This window comes from Portunus trituberculatus, chromosome 47 (genome assembly GCF_017591435.1).
Source record: "Portunus trituberculatus isolate SZX2019 chromosome 47, ASM1759143v1, whole genome shotgun sequence".
Lineage (NCBI taxonomy): Eukaryota > Metazoa > Arthropoda > Malacostraca > Decapoda > Portunidae > Portunus > Portunus trituberculatus.
Window position 1 is genome coordinate 30,363,912 of NC_059301.1, and position 17,500 is coordinate 30,381,411.

Genomic DNA, 17,500 nt, shown 5'->3' on the forward strand with positions numbered 1-17,500 from the left:
ATAGAACGGTGCTTCCTGGTAGAGTACTTTGGTTTGGGTATTGGAGAGCCTTTGCTAAGAGGTCCTTCCTAAACTCGAACCGTGACAAAGATTCCAACCTTTCCGTTTGTGTCTGGATTCCTCTTGAGGTGTAGATAAGGAATAGAACAGTACCATCTAATAGAAAATCTTGATTTTGGCATCTGGAAATCATTGCCCTTCATGGATACCCTTCCTGACCTCGAGCCATAATTAGACTTAAAACTAAAATCTTACTGAATTTATCTCATGCATGAGGGAGACCTGCCAAGGGCAACAAAATATTAAGAAATGTCCCACTGGTACTGCAGGTTCATTAAAAGATTTTAAAACAATTAGCCAAAAAGTAGGGACAAATGTCTTGAAACCTCTCTCTTAAAAGAAATCATGTCGTAGGAAGACGGATATACAAAAGCCGATGGGAGTTCCAGAGTTTACCAGTGAAAGGCATGAATGATTCAGAGTACTGGTTAACTCTTGCATCATAGAGTTGGACAGAATAGGGATGAGATGAACAAGAAAGCCTTGTGCAACGAGGCCGCCAGAGGAGGGGACACACAGTTAGCAAGATCAGTAGAACAGTTAGCATGAAAAAAGCGGCAGAAGATAGTTTTTTTTTTTATGTATTTATTTTCTTAAATATTTGCAAGACACACACACACACACACACACACACACGTCTTCAGGACAAGTAAGTGTTCAGTATTGAAGAGTTCAGCGACTCAAGGTTTCAGCGACCACCATCTCCAGACATAGAGTGAGAAAGAGGCTGAAGACAATTAGTCAGAGGAGCGTATTGATGACACGAAAACCTTTTGAGTCCACCCTATCTAATAGAACTGTGTGAGTAAATTCCCTTCATACATGGGTACACCATACAGGGGCGGATGAAGCCCTTGTATAGAGTTGCCATTTGGGGGCGGGTGAGAAAAACTGGCGGAGACGTTTCAGAATGCCTAACTTCATAGAAGCTGTTTTAGCAGGAGATGAGATGTGAAATTTCCAGTTTAGATTATGAGTAAAGGACAGGCCGAGGATGTTCAAGGTAGTAGAGAGGGGACAGTTGAGCGGCATTGAAGAAGAGGGGATAGTTGTGTCGAGTTGATAGATGAAGGAATTGAGCTTTTTTGAGCATTGAAAACTACTACGTTTTCTCTGCCCCAATCAGAAATCTTAGAAAGATCAGAAGTCAGGCGTTCTGTGGCGTCCCTGCGTGATCTGTTGACTTCCTGAAGGCTTGGTCGTCTCTGAAAGGACATAGAAAGATATAGGGTGGTATCATCAGCGTAGGAGAGGATACGGCAAGAAGTTTTTTTTTTTTTTATTACGTAAGGAAGAGGGCCAGCCAAGGGCAAAAAAAAGAAAGTTAGAAAAAAGCCCACTTGAACGCTGGCTCTCCAAAGAGTACAAAAAGTGCCAAAACCGTCAGCCAGAATTACGGGAGCAAATGTCTCGATACCTCCCTCTTAAAAGAAGACAAGTTGTAGGAATTTGGAAATACAGATGCAGGGAGGGAGTTCCAGAGTTTACCAGTGAAAGGGATGAATGATTGAGCGTACTGGTTAACTCTTGCATTAGAGAGTTGGACAGAATAGGGATGAGAGGAAGAAGAAAGCCTTGTGCAGCGTGGCCGCAGGAGGAGGGGGGGCATGCAGTTAGCAAGATCAGTAGAACAGTTACCATGAAAATAGCGATAAAATATAGAAAGGGATGCAACATTTCGGCGGTGAGAAAGAGACTGAAGACAGTTAGTCAGAGGAGGGAGTTGATGAGACGAAGAGCTTTCGATTCCACCCTATCAAGCAAAGCTGTGTGACTGGAACCCCCAAACATGCGAAGAGTACTCCATACAGGGACGGATAAGGCCCTTATACAGAGTAAGCAGTTGGAGGGCGAGAAAAACTGGCGGAGACGCCTCAGAACACCTAATTTCATAGAAGCTGTTTTAGCAAGAGATGAGATGTGAAGTTTCCAGTTAAGATTATGAGCAAAGGACAGACCGAGGATATTCATTGTGGAAGAGGAGACAGTTGAGTGTCATTGAAGAAGAGGGATAGTTGTCTGGAAGGTTGTGTCGAGTTGATAGATGGAGGAATTGAGTTTTGAGGCATTGAAAACTACTAGATTTTCTCTGCCCCAATCGGAAATTTTAGAAAGATCGGAAGTCAGGCGTTCCGTGGCGTCCCCGCGTGATCTGTTAATTTCCTGAAGGGTTGGACGTCTCTGAAAGAACGTGGAAAGATGTAGGGTGGTATCATCAGCGTAGGAGTGGATAGGGCAAGAAGTTTGGTTAAGAAGGTCATTAATGAATAATAGAAAGAGAGTGGGTGACAGGACAGAACCCTGAGGAACACCACTATTAATAGGTTTAGGAGAAGAACAGTAGCCGTCTACCACAGCAGCAATAGAGCGGTCGGAAAGGAAACATGAGATAAAGTTGCAGAGAGAAGGATAGAAGCCGTAAGAGGGCAGTTTTGAAATCAAAGCTTTATGCCAGACTCTATCAAAAGCTTTTGATATGTCTAACGCAACAGCAAAAGTTTCACCGAAATCTCTAAAGAGGATGACCAAGACTCAGTAAGGAAAGCCAGAAGATCACCAGTAGAGCGACCTTGACGGAAGCCATACTGGCGATCAGACAGAAGATTGTGAAGTGACAGATGTTTGAGAATCTTCCTATTCAGGATAGATTCAAAAACTTTAGACAAGCAAGAGATTAAAGCTATAGGACGGTAGTTTGAGGGGTTAGAACGGTCACCCTTTTTAGGAACAGGCTGAATGTAGGCGAACTTCCAGCAGGAAGGAAAGGTAGAAGTCGATAGACAAAGTTGGAAGAGTTTGGCCAGGCAAGGTGCAAGCACAGAAGCACAGTTTTTGAGAACAATAGGAGGGACCCCATCAGGTCCATAAGCCTTCCGAGGGTTTAGGCCAGCAAGGGCATGGAAAACATCATTACGAAGAATTTTGATTGTAGACATGAAATAGTCAGAGGGAGGAGGAGAGGAGGACAAGCCCAGAATCGTCCAAGGTGGAGTTGTGAGCAAAGGTTTGAGAAAAGAGTTCAGCTTTAGAGACAGAAGAGATGGCAGTGGTGCCATCAGGATGAAATAAAGGAGGAAAGATGAAGAAGTGAAGTTATTTGAGATGTTTTGGCTAGATGCCAGAAGTCACGAGGAGAGTTTGAGTTTGAAAGATTTTGACATTTCCTATTTATGAAAGAGTGTTTGGCAAGTTGAAGAACAGACTTGGCATGATTCCGGGCAGAGATATAAAGTGCATGAGATTCAGGAGATGGAAGGCTCAAGTACCTTTTGTGGGCAACCTCTCTATCATGTATAGCACGAGAACAGGCTGAGTTAAACCAAGGTTTAGAAGGTTTAGGTTGAGAAAAGAATGAGGAATGTACGCCTCCATGCCAGATACTAACACCTCTGTTATGCGTTCAGCACAAAGAGATGGGTCTCTGACACGGAAGCAATAATCATTCCAGGAAAATCAGCATAATACCTCCTCAGGTCCCCCAACTGGCAGAGGCAAAACGCCAGAGGCACCTTCGCTTTGGGGATCCTGCGGAGGATTGGAAAAATAGGACAAGATACAGAAATGAGATTGTGATCGGAGGAGCCCAACGGAGATGAAAGGGTGACAGCATAAGCAGAAGGGTTAGAGGTGAGGAAGAGATCAAGAATGTTGGGCGTGTCTCCAAGACGGTCAGGAATACGAGTAGGGTGTTGCACCAGTTGCTCTAGGTCATGGAGGATAGCAAAGTTGAAGGCTAGTTCACCAGGGTGGTCAGTGAAGGGAGAGGAAAGCCAAAGCTGGTGGTGAACATTGAAATCTCCAAGAATGGAAATCTCAGCGAAAGGGTAGAGGGACAGAATGTGCTCCACTTTAGAAGTTAAGTAGTCGAAGAAATTACTATAGTCAGAAGAGTTAGGGAGAGATAAACAGCACAGATGAATTTAGTTTGAGAGTGACTGTTAAGTCGTAGCCAGATGGTGGAAAATTCGGAAGACTCAAGAGCGTGGGCACGAGAGCAAGTTAAGTCGTTGCGTACATAGACGCAACATCCAGCTTTGGAATGAAAATGAGAATAGAGAAAGTAGGAGGGAACAGAGAAGGGCTACTGTCAGTTGCCTCAGACAGCTGTGTTTCGGTGAGGAAAAGAAGATGAGGTTTAGTAGAGGAGAGGTGGTGTTCCACAGATTGAAAATTAGATCTAAGACCGCGAATGTTGCAGAAGTTAATGTAGAAAAAGTTGAGGGAGGTGTCAAGGCATTTGTGGTCTTCAACAGGAGAGGTGTCCGACCTGGGGACATTTTGGTCCCCTCCCAGAGGGGACTCCGAGGCGTTGTTTATTTTGGGTCCCATTTTCTTTTAAATTTTGATTTGGAGTGAAGGGTGTATGTGTGGTAAGTGCATGTAGTTTTGTGTGAAGAAGGAGAGCTGTCTTTAGAGAGTAGGCTGTGACTACCCCCTTGAGTTGTGAGACACAAAGGGAAACATTCAACGAGATCACAACTAGCTTTAATGGAAGGTTCACAGCACCTCCTGAACTAGTGCTATTAGATCTCACTGGGAGTAAGTTATTGTTTCGGTAGGTGTCTACTACCTCCTCCAGTTTGGTTAAGAAGGTCATTAATGAATACCAGAAATAGAGTAGGTAATAGGACAGAACCTTGAGGACCACCACTATTAATAGATTTAGGGGAAGAACAGTGGCCGTCTACCACGGCTGCAATAGAACGGTCTGAAAGGAAACTTGAAATAAAGTTGCAGAGAGAAAGATAGAAACCGTAGGAGGGCAGTCTGGAAATCAAAGGTTTCTCCCAGACTCTATCAAAAGCTCTTGATATGTCTAACCAGACAGCAAAAGTTTCACCGAAATCTCTAAAAAAGGATGACCAAGACTCCGTAAGGAAAGCCAATAGACTATCAGTAGAGCTTCTTGACGGAAGCCTTACTGGCGATCAGATTGTGAAGTGACAGATGTTTGAGAATCTTCCTATTAGGGATAGATTAAAAAACTTTAGATAAGCAAGAAATCAATGCTATAGGACGGTAGTTTAAGGGATTAAAACGGACACCCTTATTAGGAACAGGCTGAATGTAGGCAAACTTCCAGCAATAAGGAAAGGTAGAAGGCAACAGGCATACTTGAAAGAGTTGTTTGGCTAGGCAAGTTGCAAGCACGGAAGCACAGTTTTTGAGAACAATAGGAGGAACCCATTCAGGTCCATATGCCTTCCAAGGGTTTAGGCCAGAGAGGGCATTTATAACATCATTACCAAGAATTTTGATTGAAGACATGTAATATTTATAAGGATGAGGAGAGGGAGGGACAAGCCCAGAATCATCCAAGGTGCAGTTTTTAGCAAACGTTTGAGAGAAGAGTTCAGCTTTAGAGACTGATGAGATGGCAGTGGTACCATCAAGATGAAATAAAGGAGGGAAGACGAAGAAGGAAAAGTTATTGGAGATGTTTTTGACCAGATACCAGAGGTTTCGAGGGGAGTTAGAGTTTGAAAGATTTTAACATTTTGTATTTATGAAGGAGTGTTTGAATAACAGACTTCTGGGCAGAAATATAAAGTGCATTCCGAACAGAAATATAAAGTGCATAAGATTCAGGAGATAGAAGGCTCAAGTATCTTTTGTGAGCAACCTCTCTATCATGTATTGCACGAGAACAGGCTGTGTTAAACCAAGATTTAGAAGGTTTAAGTTGAGAAAAAGATTGAGGAATATACGCCTCCATGCCAGACACCACTACTTCCATTATGCGTTCAGCACACAGAGATGGGTCTCTAACACGGAAACTGTAGTCATTCCAGAAAAATCAGTATAATACCTCCTTAGGTCCCCAATTGGTATAGGCAAAACACTAGAGGCACCTCTGCTTTGGGACATCCTGAGGAAGGATTGGAGAAATAGGACAAGATACAGAAATGAGATTGTGATCGGAGGAGCCCAACGAAGAAGATAGGGTAATAGCATAAGCTGAAGGATTAGAGGCGTGACTCGATGACGGTCAGGGATACGATTATGGTGTTGCACCAGTTACTCTAGGTCATGGAGGATAGCAAAGTTGAAGACTAGTTCACCAGGATGATCAGTGAAGGGAGAGGATAACCAAAGCTGGTGTTCAACATTGGAATCTCCAAGGATGGAGATCTCCGCGAAAGGGAAGAAGGACAGAATGTGCTCCATTTTGGAAATTAAGTAGTCAAAGAATTCACCATAGTCAAAGGAGTTAGGGGAGAGATAGACAGCACAGATAAAACTAGTTAGAGTCACTATTGAGTCTAGACCAAATGGTGGAAAACTCGAAAGATTCAAGAGCGTGGGAACAGGAGCAAGTTAAGTCGTTGCGCACTTAGACGCAGCATCCAGCTTTGAAATGAAAATGAGAAAAGAGAAAGTAGAAGAGAACAGAGAAGGGGCTACTATCAGTTGCTTCGGACAGCTGTGTTTCGGTGAGGAATGAAGATGAGGTTTAGTAGAGGGGAGGTGGTGTTCCAAAAATTCAAAATTAGATATAAGACCGCGAATGTTGCAGAAGTTAATGAAGAAAATGTTGAGGGAGGTGTCAAGACATTTTGGGTCTCCATCGAGAGACCAGTCCGACCTGGGGACATTTCTAGTCCCCCCCCAGAAAGGGATTCCGTGGCTGGATCTGGAGTCGCCATTTGCGCGCCTCACCATTATGCAAATAATGACCCAACTACACTGCAACATGCCGCCAAGGATAAATTTAAAACAACCTCAATATACAAGGAGGAAAAATTAGAACAACCTCAGTGTACGAGGAGACAGCTTTAGGACAATTTCATCTTAGATAACCATATGAAAAACAGAAACGTATTTCGCCTATACTGTTAATCTTGATTTGTCCCGCTTTATGAACACTGAGACTGTAAATTCGTAAGGAAAAGGCAGAGAAAGAATATCAAAGCTAAATGTGTGTGGATGAGTAAGCGTTCACTAGTTCACACAAACATAATATTGTGGCAAAGGTGAAAACATACAAAACTTTGAAGTCGTCTCATGTTGGTTTGTAACAATTTTTTCACTAACAAGCTATTTTACCATAAAACCATAGAATTATAGGAAAAAAAGCCCAAATATTTTCAACAGACTTTCAAAAATATTAAAAAATATATATACATATGTGCAGGATGTACATAATAATGCACATATCCTTATCCAGATTCTTCAACCAGAATACACCTCCTAAATAGCCAAGGAAATACTCACCAAGCGCTGAGAGCCGGGACGAGGGGGCTGTCCTTCTGGCCAATCAGAGAAATAGGGTGAGCTACAATTCTCTCATGGCCGACGTACAAGTCACACCGACCTGGAAAAAAGTGATAGATAAAAAGGAAAATGCACGGTTTTAGATGAGTGACAGGTCGTCTTGCTATGTGTGTGTGTGTGTGTGTGTGTGTGTGTGTGTGTGTGTGTGTGTGTGTGTGTGTGTGTGTGTGTGTGTGTGTGTGTGTGTGTGTGTGTGTGTGTGTGTGTGTGTGTGTGTGTGTGTGTGTGTGTGTGTGTGTGTGTGTGTGTGTGTGTGTGTGTGTGTGTGTGTGTGTGTGTGTGTGTGTGTGTGTGTGTGTGTGTGTGTGTGTGTGTGTGTGTGTGTGTGTTTATGTAAGAGGGGACAACTGGCCAAGGGCACCAAAAATAAAAACAAAAAAATGCCCACTAAGTTGCCAGTCCCCATAGAGGCCTGGTAAAGTTAGCCAAAAGAAAGAGGTAAATATCTTGAGGTCGTCCCCTTAAAGGAAATGAAGTCAAAGGAAATTAAAAATACAGACATATGTAAGGCGTTCAAGTGTTTACCAGAGAAAGGTATGACTGATTGAGAGTACTGGTTAACTCTTCCACTAGGGAGTTGGGCAGAACAGGGGCGAGATGAACGAGAAAACCTTATGCAACGAGGCCGCCAAAGAAGGGGAGACATACAGTTAGCAAGATCAAGAGCAGTTAGCATGAAAATAGCGGGAGAAGATAGCAAGAGATCCAACATTCTGACGGTGAGAAAGAGGCTGAAGACAATCAGTCAGAGGAGCGTATTGATGACACGAAAACCTTTTGAGTCCACCCTATCTAATAGAACTGTGTGAGTGAATTCCCTTCATACATGGGTACTCCATAAAGGGGCGAATGAAGCCCTTGTATAGAGGTGCCATTTGGGGGCGGGTGAGAAAAACTGGTGGAGACGTTTCAGAACGCCTAACTTCATAGAAGCTGTTTTAGCAGGAGATGAGATGTGAAATTTCCAATTTAGCTTATGAGTAAAGAATTAGTAGAGAGGGAACAGTTGAGCGTCATTGAAGAAAAGGGGTTCGTTGTGTCGAGTTGACAAATGGAGGAATTGAGTTTTGAGGCATTGAAAACTACTTAGTTTTCTCAGTTTCAGAAACCTTAGAAAAATCTGAAGTCAAGCGTTCTGTGGCGTCCCTGCGTGATCTGTTGACTTCCTGAAGGGTTGGTCGTCTCCGAAAAGACGTGGAAAGGTGTAGGGTGGTATCATCTGCGTAAGAGTGGATAAGACAAGAAGTTTGCTTAAGAAGATCACTAATGAGTAATAGGAAGAGAGTGGGTGACCGGATAGAACCCTGAGGAACACCACAGTTAATAAATTTAGGAAATTAACAGTAGCCGCCTACCACAGTAGCGATAGAACAATAGGAAAGGAAATGAGATAAAGTTGCAGAGAAAAGGAAATAAGCCGTAGGAGGGCAATTTGGAAATCAAAATTTTATTCCAAACTCTATCAAAAGCTTTTGATATGTTGAACACAACAGCAAAAGTTTCACCGAAATCTCTAAAAGAGGATGACCAAGAATCAGTAAGGAAAGCCAGATCATCAGTAGAGCGACCTTGACGGAAGCCATACTGGCGATCAGATAGAAGATTGTGAAGTGACAGATGTTTAAGAATTTTCCTATTGAGAAAAGATTCAAAAACTTTAGCCAAACAAGAGATTAGTGCTACAGGACGGTAGTTTGAAAGATTAGAACAGTCACCCTTTTTAGGAACAGGCTGAATGCAGTCAAACTTCCAGCAAGAAGGGAAGGTAGAAGTTGATAGACAAAGTTGGAAGAGTTTGGCCAGGCAAGGTGCAAGCACGGAAGCACAGTTTTTGAGAACAATAGGATCGACCCCATCAAGTCCATAAGCCTTTTGAGGGTTTAGGCCAGCGATGGCATGAAAATCATCATTATGAGGAATTTTCACTGAAGGCATAAAATAGGGGGAGGCAAGGAAGGGACAAGCCCAGAATCATCCCAGGTAGAGTTATTAACAAAGGTTTGAGAGAAGAGTTCAGCTTTAGAGACAGATGTGATGGCAGTGGTGCCATCAGTAAAAGAAGTAAAGTAAAAGAATTACAGGTGTTTTTGGCAAGATGCCAGAAGTCTCGAGGGGAGTTGGAGTTTGAAAGACTTTTACATTCTCTAGATATAAAAGAATATTTAGCAAGTTGAATAATAGATTTGGTATGATTCCGGGCAGAAATATAAAGTGCATGAGATTCAGATGATGAAAGGCTGAAGTACCTTTTGTTGGCAATCTTTCTATCATGCTTACTCTTATTGTATAAAACAGGTTGTATTAAACCAAGGTTTAAAAGGTTTAGGTTGAGAAAAAAGAATGAGAAATGTGCTTTTCCGTGCCAGACACTATCACCTCTTGTTGGGGTGTGAGGGGAGGCAGAAACACCAGGATCTTGCTTGGTTTATTGGTGGAGCGAAAGAGTACAAGGCGAGCTGTGACAAAGCGGGGCCAGGACTGACTCCTTGTTCCCATGGCGCCTGCTTATATCTAGGTAAACATATCGTACCGCTCTTGGGTAAATACAAACTCCTACACCTCTGTTATGCATTCAGCACACAGAAATGGGTCTCTGACACGGAAACAGTAATCATTCCAGGGAAAATGAGAATAATACCTCCTCAGGTCCCCCCAACTTGGAGAAGCAAAAATACCAGAAGCACCTCTGCTTTGGGGATCCTGAGGAGGGATTGAAAAGATGGGACAAGATACAGATATAAAATTGTGATCGGAGGAGCCTAACGGAGAAGATAAGGTAAGAGCATAAGCAATAGGATTAGAGGACAAGGAAAAGATCAAGAATGTTGGGCGTATCTCCAAGACGGTCAGGAATGCGAGTAGGGTGTTGCACCAGTTGCTGTAGATCATGGAGGATAGTAAAGTTGAAGGCTAATTCACCAGAATGGTCAGTGAGGGGGGAGGAAAGCCAAAGCTGGTTTTGAACAATGAAATCTCCAAGGATGGAGATCTCCGCGAAAGGATAAAAGTAAAGAATGTGCTCCACTTTAGAAAATAAATAGTCAAAGAGTTTACTGTGGTCAGAGGAATTAGGGGAGAGACAGACAGCACAGATGAGTTTCATTAGAGAGTGACTATTGAGTCTAAGCCAGATGCTGGAAAACTCGGAAGATTCAAGAGCGTGGGAACGAGAGCAAATCAAGTCGTTGGTCACATAAACGCAATATCTAGCTTTGGAACGAAAATAAGGATAAAGTATATAGGAGGGAACAGAGAATGGGCTACTGTCAGTTGCCTCAGACAGCTGTGTTTTGGTGAGAAAAAGAAGATGAGGTTTAGTAGAGGAGAGGTGGTGTTCTACAGATTGAAAATTATATCTACTACCGCGAATGTTGTAGAAGTTAATGAGGAAAAGTTGAGGTGGATGTTAAGATATTAATGGTCGATACCGAGAGAATAGTCCGACCTAGGCACATTTACGGTCCCCTCTCGAGAAGGGGACTCCGAGGGGTAGTAAAGGAGTCGGCATCTCTTAATTTCAAATGAAAGGTGTGTATGTAGTAAGTAGGAAAGGGGAGAGCTGTCTTTAGAGGGCAGGTTGTGACTGTCCCCTTGAGTTTTGAGACACAAATGGAAACGTTCAGTTAGCTCACAACTAGCTTTGATGGTAAGTTCACACCACCCCTTAACTGGTCCAGAACAGAACTGGGCAGACCAGAACCGGTCCAGATCAGAACTAGTGCTATTCGACCTCGCTGGGAGTAAGCTATAGTTTCGGTAGGTGTTTACTACCTCCTCCTGTGTGTGTGTGTGTGTGTGTGTGTGTGTGTGTGTGTGTGTGTGTGTGTGTGTGTGTGTGTAGATCCTACTTAATGATGCAGTCGACAGATTTCCTCACTCACCTGTACGGGAGAAGTGATTACTTCTGATGACAGTCAGTACTAGTTCGTAGTCTAGAATCACTTTCCGTTGACTTATAACCTCCTCCAAGATATCGGAAAACGTGTACACTGGAATAGCTTTTAGTCGTCCTTGTTCCTCACTCTTTTTCACCTCGTAGAAGATCCCAGAAGTAGCGTCCTGTAGAAATTATAGTTTGCTTATGATGATAATGTAAGTAATAATAATGATAATGATGATAATGATAGTAATAATGATAATGATAATGATAATAAAAATAATAATAATAATAATAATAATAATAATGATGATAATAATAATAATGATGATAATAATAATAATAATATTAATAATAATAATAATAATAATGATAATAATAGTAATGATAATAATAATAATAATAATATTAATAATAATAATAACAATAATAATAATAATAATAAAAATAATAATAATAATAAAAAAAAAATAATAATAATAATAATAATAATAATAATGATAATAATAATGATAATAATGATAATAATAATAACAATGATAATGATAATAAGTAAAAGAAAATAGCATAAAATATGAACAATAATGTAAACCAAAAAATACATCGTTACTACACATGCAAAGAAAAATGTGTGATTATAATTATCTATGGTTTCTCGTATTTCTTATGTGATTAATTCACGTACTATGACAGCTTGAATGGGTGCTCCCTGCTTCTCCCAGACCATGACCACCGAGGGGTCGTCCACCACGTCCCGGAGGGTCTGGTAGGGCTGGGGCAGGTGTCTCACGGCCAGCAGCGACATAAGATTGCCTTCGTAGCTCCGCGTCAGCACCATGGTCATCAGCATCCACATGCCCAGCACCACGCGCTGCCACATCCAAGCACCTTCATCCACCCACACGGCTGTCGGACCGAAACCAAGCCGTATTCGGTAACATGCGCGCCTCAATCCAATGTGATAAATGTCTTCAATACAGTTGTATTGTTCAGGATATATCTCAATAATAAACCGAATTGATTAAAAAGGGGCATTCACTAACTGAGGAATATCACGCATTGCAACACAGTATACGATCAGTCGGCACGTGTTTTCAATACACTAATGTCGCATTACACGCATGGTGAGTTCCACTCATACTGCTCTATTAGATAGGATGGAGTCATAAAAACATAAGAAAATAGGAAAATAAGAAAATGAGGGAAGTTGCAAGAAGCTATCAAGCCTACGCGTGGCAGTCTCTGTATGAACATACCTATCTATATCTGCCTATTATCGCCATCAATGTATTTGTTTAATCTTGTTTTAAAGTTCCATATTGACTAACAAACACCCTGATTACTGAGTCCGTTCTATTCATCAACCACTCTATCTGAGAACCGGTTGCTACTCATTTCTTTCTTAAACAAATTTTTCAACCTTAAGCCCATTATTCCTGGTTCTATCCTGGCTACTGATCCTAAGAACTTTACTTATGTCCTCTTTGTTATAACCCATCTACTTCTATCAGGTCCCCTTTTAACCTACGTCTCCCTAAAGAAAGCAATCTAACAGCTTCAATCTCACTTCATAGGGAATATCCCTCATCCCCTGTGTCCTTTTAGACATTCTCCTTTGAACTGATTCCAGAGGTGATATCCAGAGGAGGGTAAGTGCGTTCCTTTCGAGCAGGGGTAGGCAAACTTTTTAGTGTTAGAGCCACATTAAAAAAAATCACAATCTTATAGGGCCGCATACTATATTAACCCAAAATCATTAATATTTAAAATACAAAATTAAAGGCTTCTAAAGAAAAAGCCATTCTCACACGTATGTGCACACTTGTTGAAAGAAAATTAAATGCTATCAATACTATTTGGCGTTGTTTTTTAACTTGCTTTTCAAATTTACTAACATTTGTCGGGCCGAATGAATCCCTTTGCCCTCACTTGCTTTAGAGTGTTCTTGCGTTCTTGCGTACGTTTGCACCACCTTTTTATGAACGCAAGCTTTTCAAAGGAACGCAAGTAAGAGGAACGCACCACCCGAAATTTTGATTTTGAAGCTTTCCTGCGTTTCAAACGTTACGAAACCACTTTTTTTTCTATTTTCAAATAATTTTCAAACGTGTTCAATGGAAACAACAAAGACGACATTCACTACGCGGCAACATTATGAAGCTTACTTTCTGGCGGGAAGCTCTCCTATTGGTCAGTGGCAAAGATGACCAAACCTTTAGTTGTTTAAGCTTAGGCTGAAGCTCTCCCATTGGTCAGCTGTTAAGACTAACAAACGTTTTGTGTGCCATTACAGATCGTTCATTGTGTGAACCCGTCTATACCCGTCTAATTAACGAACGTTGTATTTTTTTTTTTTCTTTTCTTTATTACATTGTACTTTGTTTTATTTTTGACTTGCAGATTTTTTTTTTTTTTTTATTCGTAAAGTAGTGTTTTTAAGGAATGCAGTGTTTTTTACCTTTTACATTTTTTTTTTTTTTCTGAGGAACGCACTACGTTTCTTGAGGGACATTTTAATAGTTTGAGAGACCTAACGCAAGAACGCAAAAACACAGGAAGGCGCCAAACGAAAACATATTAGGAACGCTATTCCAGGAACACACCAACCTCGGCCGGATGAATTCGGGAAAAATCGAGGAACGTGCCCAGCTCTGCCTATATCCCTCCCATACTGTGGGAGCCAGAACTGTAAAGCATAATCAAGATGCGGTCTGACCAGCGCAAAATATAACAGGTCACGCAGCGACACACAGAACGCCTGACTTTTTATCTTTCTATGATTTCTGATTGTAGCAGAGAAAACTTAGTAGTTTTCAATGACTCAAAAAACTCCATTCCTCCATCTATCAACTCGACACAATCTTCCAGACAACTATCCCCTCTTCTTCAATGACACTCATGTCTTTCCCTATTCTACACGGAATATCCTCGGCATGTCCTTTATTCATAATCCAAACTCGAAACCTCACACTTCATCTCTTTGCTAAAACAGCTTCTATGAAGTCAGGCGTTCTGAGGCGTCTCCGCCAATTGTTCTCACCTCCCCCTTACAACTAACTCTGTACAAGGGCCTCATCCTCCCATGTATGGAGCACTCTTTACATGTTTATGGGAGTTTCACTCACACAGTTCTATTAGATAGGATGGAATCAAAAATTTTCCATCTCATCAATTCCTCTCCTCTGACTGACTATCTTCATCCTCTTTCTCACCGGCAGTGTTGCATCTCTTGCTATTTTTTACCTAAGTAACTGCTTTGTTGATCTTGCTAACTGCATGCATCCCCTCCTTCTGCAGTCTCGCTGAGCAAGGCTTTCTTGTTCCTCTCATCCCTATTCCGTCCAACTCCATAATACAAGAGTTAACCAATATTCTCAATCATTCACACCTTTTTTTGGTAAATTCTGGAACTTCCTATCTGCTTCTGTATTTTCATCTTCCTACGACTTGAATTCTTTAAAGAAGGAGGTTTCAAGGTATTTGTCCCAGAATTTTGGCTAATTCTTTTTTTTATCTTCAAGGGAACTGGCATTCAAGTGGGCATTTTTTAAATCTTTTAGACCCTTTGTGTGTTTCCCCTCTTGCATAAAAAAAAAAATCATGCTTCCCCTCCTCCCGCTGCCTCGCTGCACAAGACTTTAATCTTTCTCTCACCCCTAGTCTTTCCATCTCTCTAACGCAAGAGTTGATTAATCAGTACTCTCAATCATTCATCCCTTTCTCTGGTAAACTTTAGAACTCTCTGTCTGTTTCTGTATTTACATCGACCGAAGATCTGAACTCATTTAGGAAGGATCTTTCGAGACATTTATCCTATTCCCTTGGCTAACCATTTTGATTCTGTTCTAAAACCTCAGTAGACCTTTTTATTTATAATTGTTTTATTATCCTTGGCCGGTTTCCCTCATACATAAAAAACAAAAAAAATACTCACACTGGCGAAACGTAATGCTAACAAAAGCAAAACCTTCGTCGCTAAAATCTTCCTCTGATAACTTGGAGGAGAGGAAGCAGGAGCCGAAGGAGAGCAAGAAGAGTAAAGCTAGAAGCGCCACCCACACCCGCATACCGAAGGGCAGCACAAACCCCCATGGGTCAACCTCGACACTTCCTAGACCGGCGAACACCTTGACGGGCATGAGGGAAATTGGCCATAAGAAGTCAACGGCCTCTAGTCGGGGAGCGTTCAAGGCAAAGGGTCCTAGGCCAACATCCGCTTCCTGCAACAGCAGACATTCACTGAGGAAAGAATCTTCCTCCTGTTTAGTTAGTTACCTTTCACTTTCCCACAGTCACCTATAGTATCAACCTTTCATCTTTCCTACTGTATAATCTCTCCTTAGTATGCACACTCTTTAACTTTAAATGATCAGACAAACAAACAAACAAAGGGTAGATAGACAATCAGTACCTTCTTGTACACCTGGCCCACCATGCCGGTGAAAGTACCGTCAAGCCTCTTCACTCCCCATGATCCGTCTGGTGGCCTCCGGAACGTGTACCTTTTCCGGTGCAGGAAGCAACAATACTCCCACTGTTCACAAACTGTCTTTGTGCACCCTTAGCAATACTACATAAATACTTCGAACACAAATCATATATATATATATATATATATATATATATATATATATATATATATATATATATATATATATATATATATATATATATATATATATATATATATATATATATATATATATATATATATATATATATATATATATATATATATATATATATATATATATATATATATATAGCATGATATGATAAACTTTCCCTCCCTTACGAAAAATTCACTCCCTGCGCCAAATAATCGAGGAGAGTGATCATGAATCCCTTGAACTGCACCCTCACGCCGTCAGGAGCTGTCGGGTCTGGTTCCTCCGTCATTGCGTGTCTGTGGTTCCTCTCCATCGCCACCACCAACTCCGCCTCTCCAGACAATCTGCGAGGCAGCACACACAAGAAATATAGCAAGAAAAAGGCTTTTTATTTTGTTGACAAAGAAAAAAAAAGTTGCAAAGAGCTACCAAAATCCATTTAATTAAATGTACAAAATCAAATTAAATGTTTATTAAATTGAATGCATTATCTTAGTTTAATACAAAATATGCGTCTTCACAGTAATCACAAATGAAGAATCAAGAAATCTAAACTTATAAGTTTTTTTTTTTTCATTCTTTGTTAGTAAAGCTTTTGGATGGAGAAGCAGAAGGTGATTCCATTTATCAATCCAATTATTGAAAAATGTTTCAAAGGAAAATTCTGAAAATATGATGAAATTTAAAAGGTGTTCTCAAAAATGCGAAGTTGTTCATTTTTACTGACCGTGTTTCCCCCTTTATATATGTATAGCTAATGATAGAATACTGTCTCTCACTTGCTAAATTTGTCCCAGAAAAGCGGCCGATGCAATGAAAGGTTGCCCTCCGCCGCCCAAGAGGCAATCCGCAACGGGGCGACGCCAGGCCGCTGGTAGGGCAGCACCACCCACCCAGCAGCCCTGGAACAGCGGTGATCTGTTTGGCCGTGACCGTGCTCACAAACATACAGAGCAACAGACAGTCACATGCTGGTCATGGAAACAATTGAGTATATGAGAGGCTCGTCTGTGTACAACAAAGGTCACACACACACACACACACACACACACACACACACACACCTGGCCACCCCCGCCGCGTCATCCACCAGCAGCAGGAGGGAGTTGGTGAGGGCGAGAGTCTGGTGGATGGGGTGGAAGTTGGGCGGCGCGCGGCGGCTCACCACAATGAGCCTCGTGGCCCACACCAGCAGGCGACCCTTACGGGCCTGTTGGGCGAAAGCGTCCAGAAAGACTGGGTCGTCACTCACCACCACCACCACGACCATCCACGATGCCATCCGCACCTGTCCGTGACCACACAGGAATCAGACATTTGCAACTAAAATAGTGGTAGTAGTAGTAGTAGTAGTAGTAGTAGTAGTAGTAGTAGTAGTAGCAGTAGTAGTAGTAGTAGTAGTAGTAGTTGTTGTTGTTGATGATGTTGTAGTAGTGGTTATTGTTTTTATTATTCTTGTAGCAGTTCTAGTGTAGTAGAGGTAGTAGCGGTGGGAGTAGCACTATAACAGTAACAGCAACTATAGCAACAAAAACCCGCCAACCGAGGCCTGAGTGTTACCTGGCGGGCGCGAGTGATGACTTGGTCAAGCCGAGACCCATTCCTTGCCGCGTCAAACACCACGACGCTCCGCGAAGCTCCGAGGAACCTTCTGACTTGCCTCTGAAATCATTCCTCT

At 41.7% G+C, this 17,500-nt stretch overlaps 1 protein-coding gene across 1 annotated transcript in view; it reads right to left on the reverse strand.

The window, feature by feature from the left end:
• LOC123520840 (ionotropic receptor 93a-like) overlaps positions 1-15,476 on the reverse strand; it is a 16,023-nt gene extending 547 nt beyond the window's left edge. Inside the window, exons 1-4 of the mRNA XM_045283476.1 lie at positions 15,147-15,476; positions 11,898-12,118; positions 11,217-11,394; positions 7,276-7,375 (exon numbers count right to left, since the gene is read on the reverse strand). Coding sequence (XP_045139411.1) covers positions 7,276-7,375; positions 11,217-11,394; positions 11,898-12,118; positions 15,147-15,351 — 704 coding nt within the window. The 5' untranslated portion in view covers positions 15,352-15,476. The remainder of the gene's footprint in view (positions 1-7,275; positions 7,376-11,216; positions 11,395-11,897; positions 12,119-15,146) is intronic.
• Between the last annotated feature and the right edge of the window lie 2,024 nt (positions 15,477-17,500).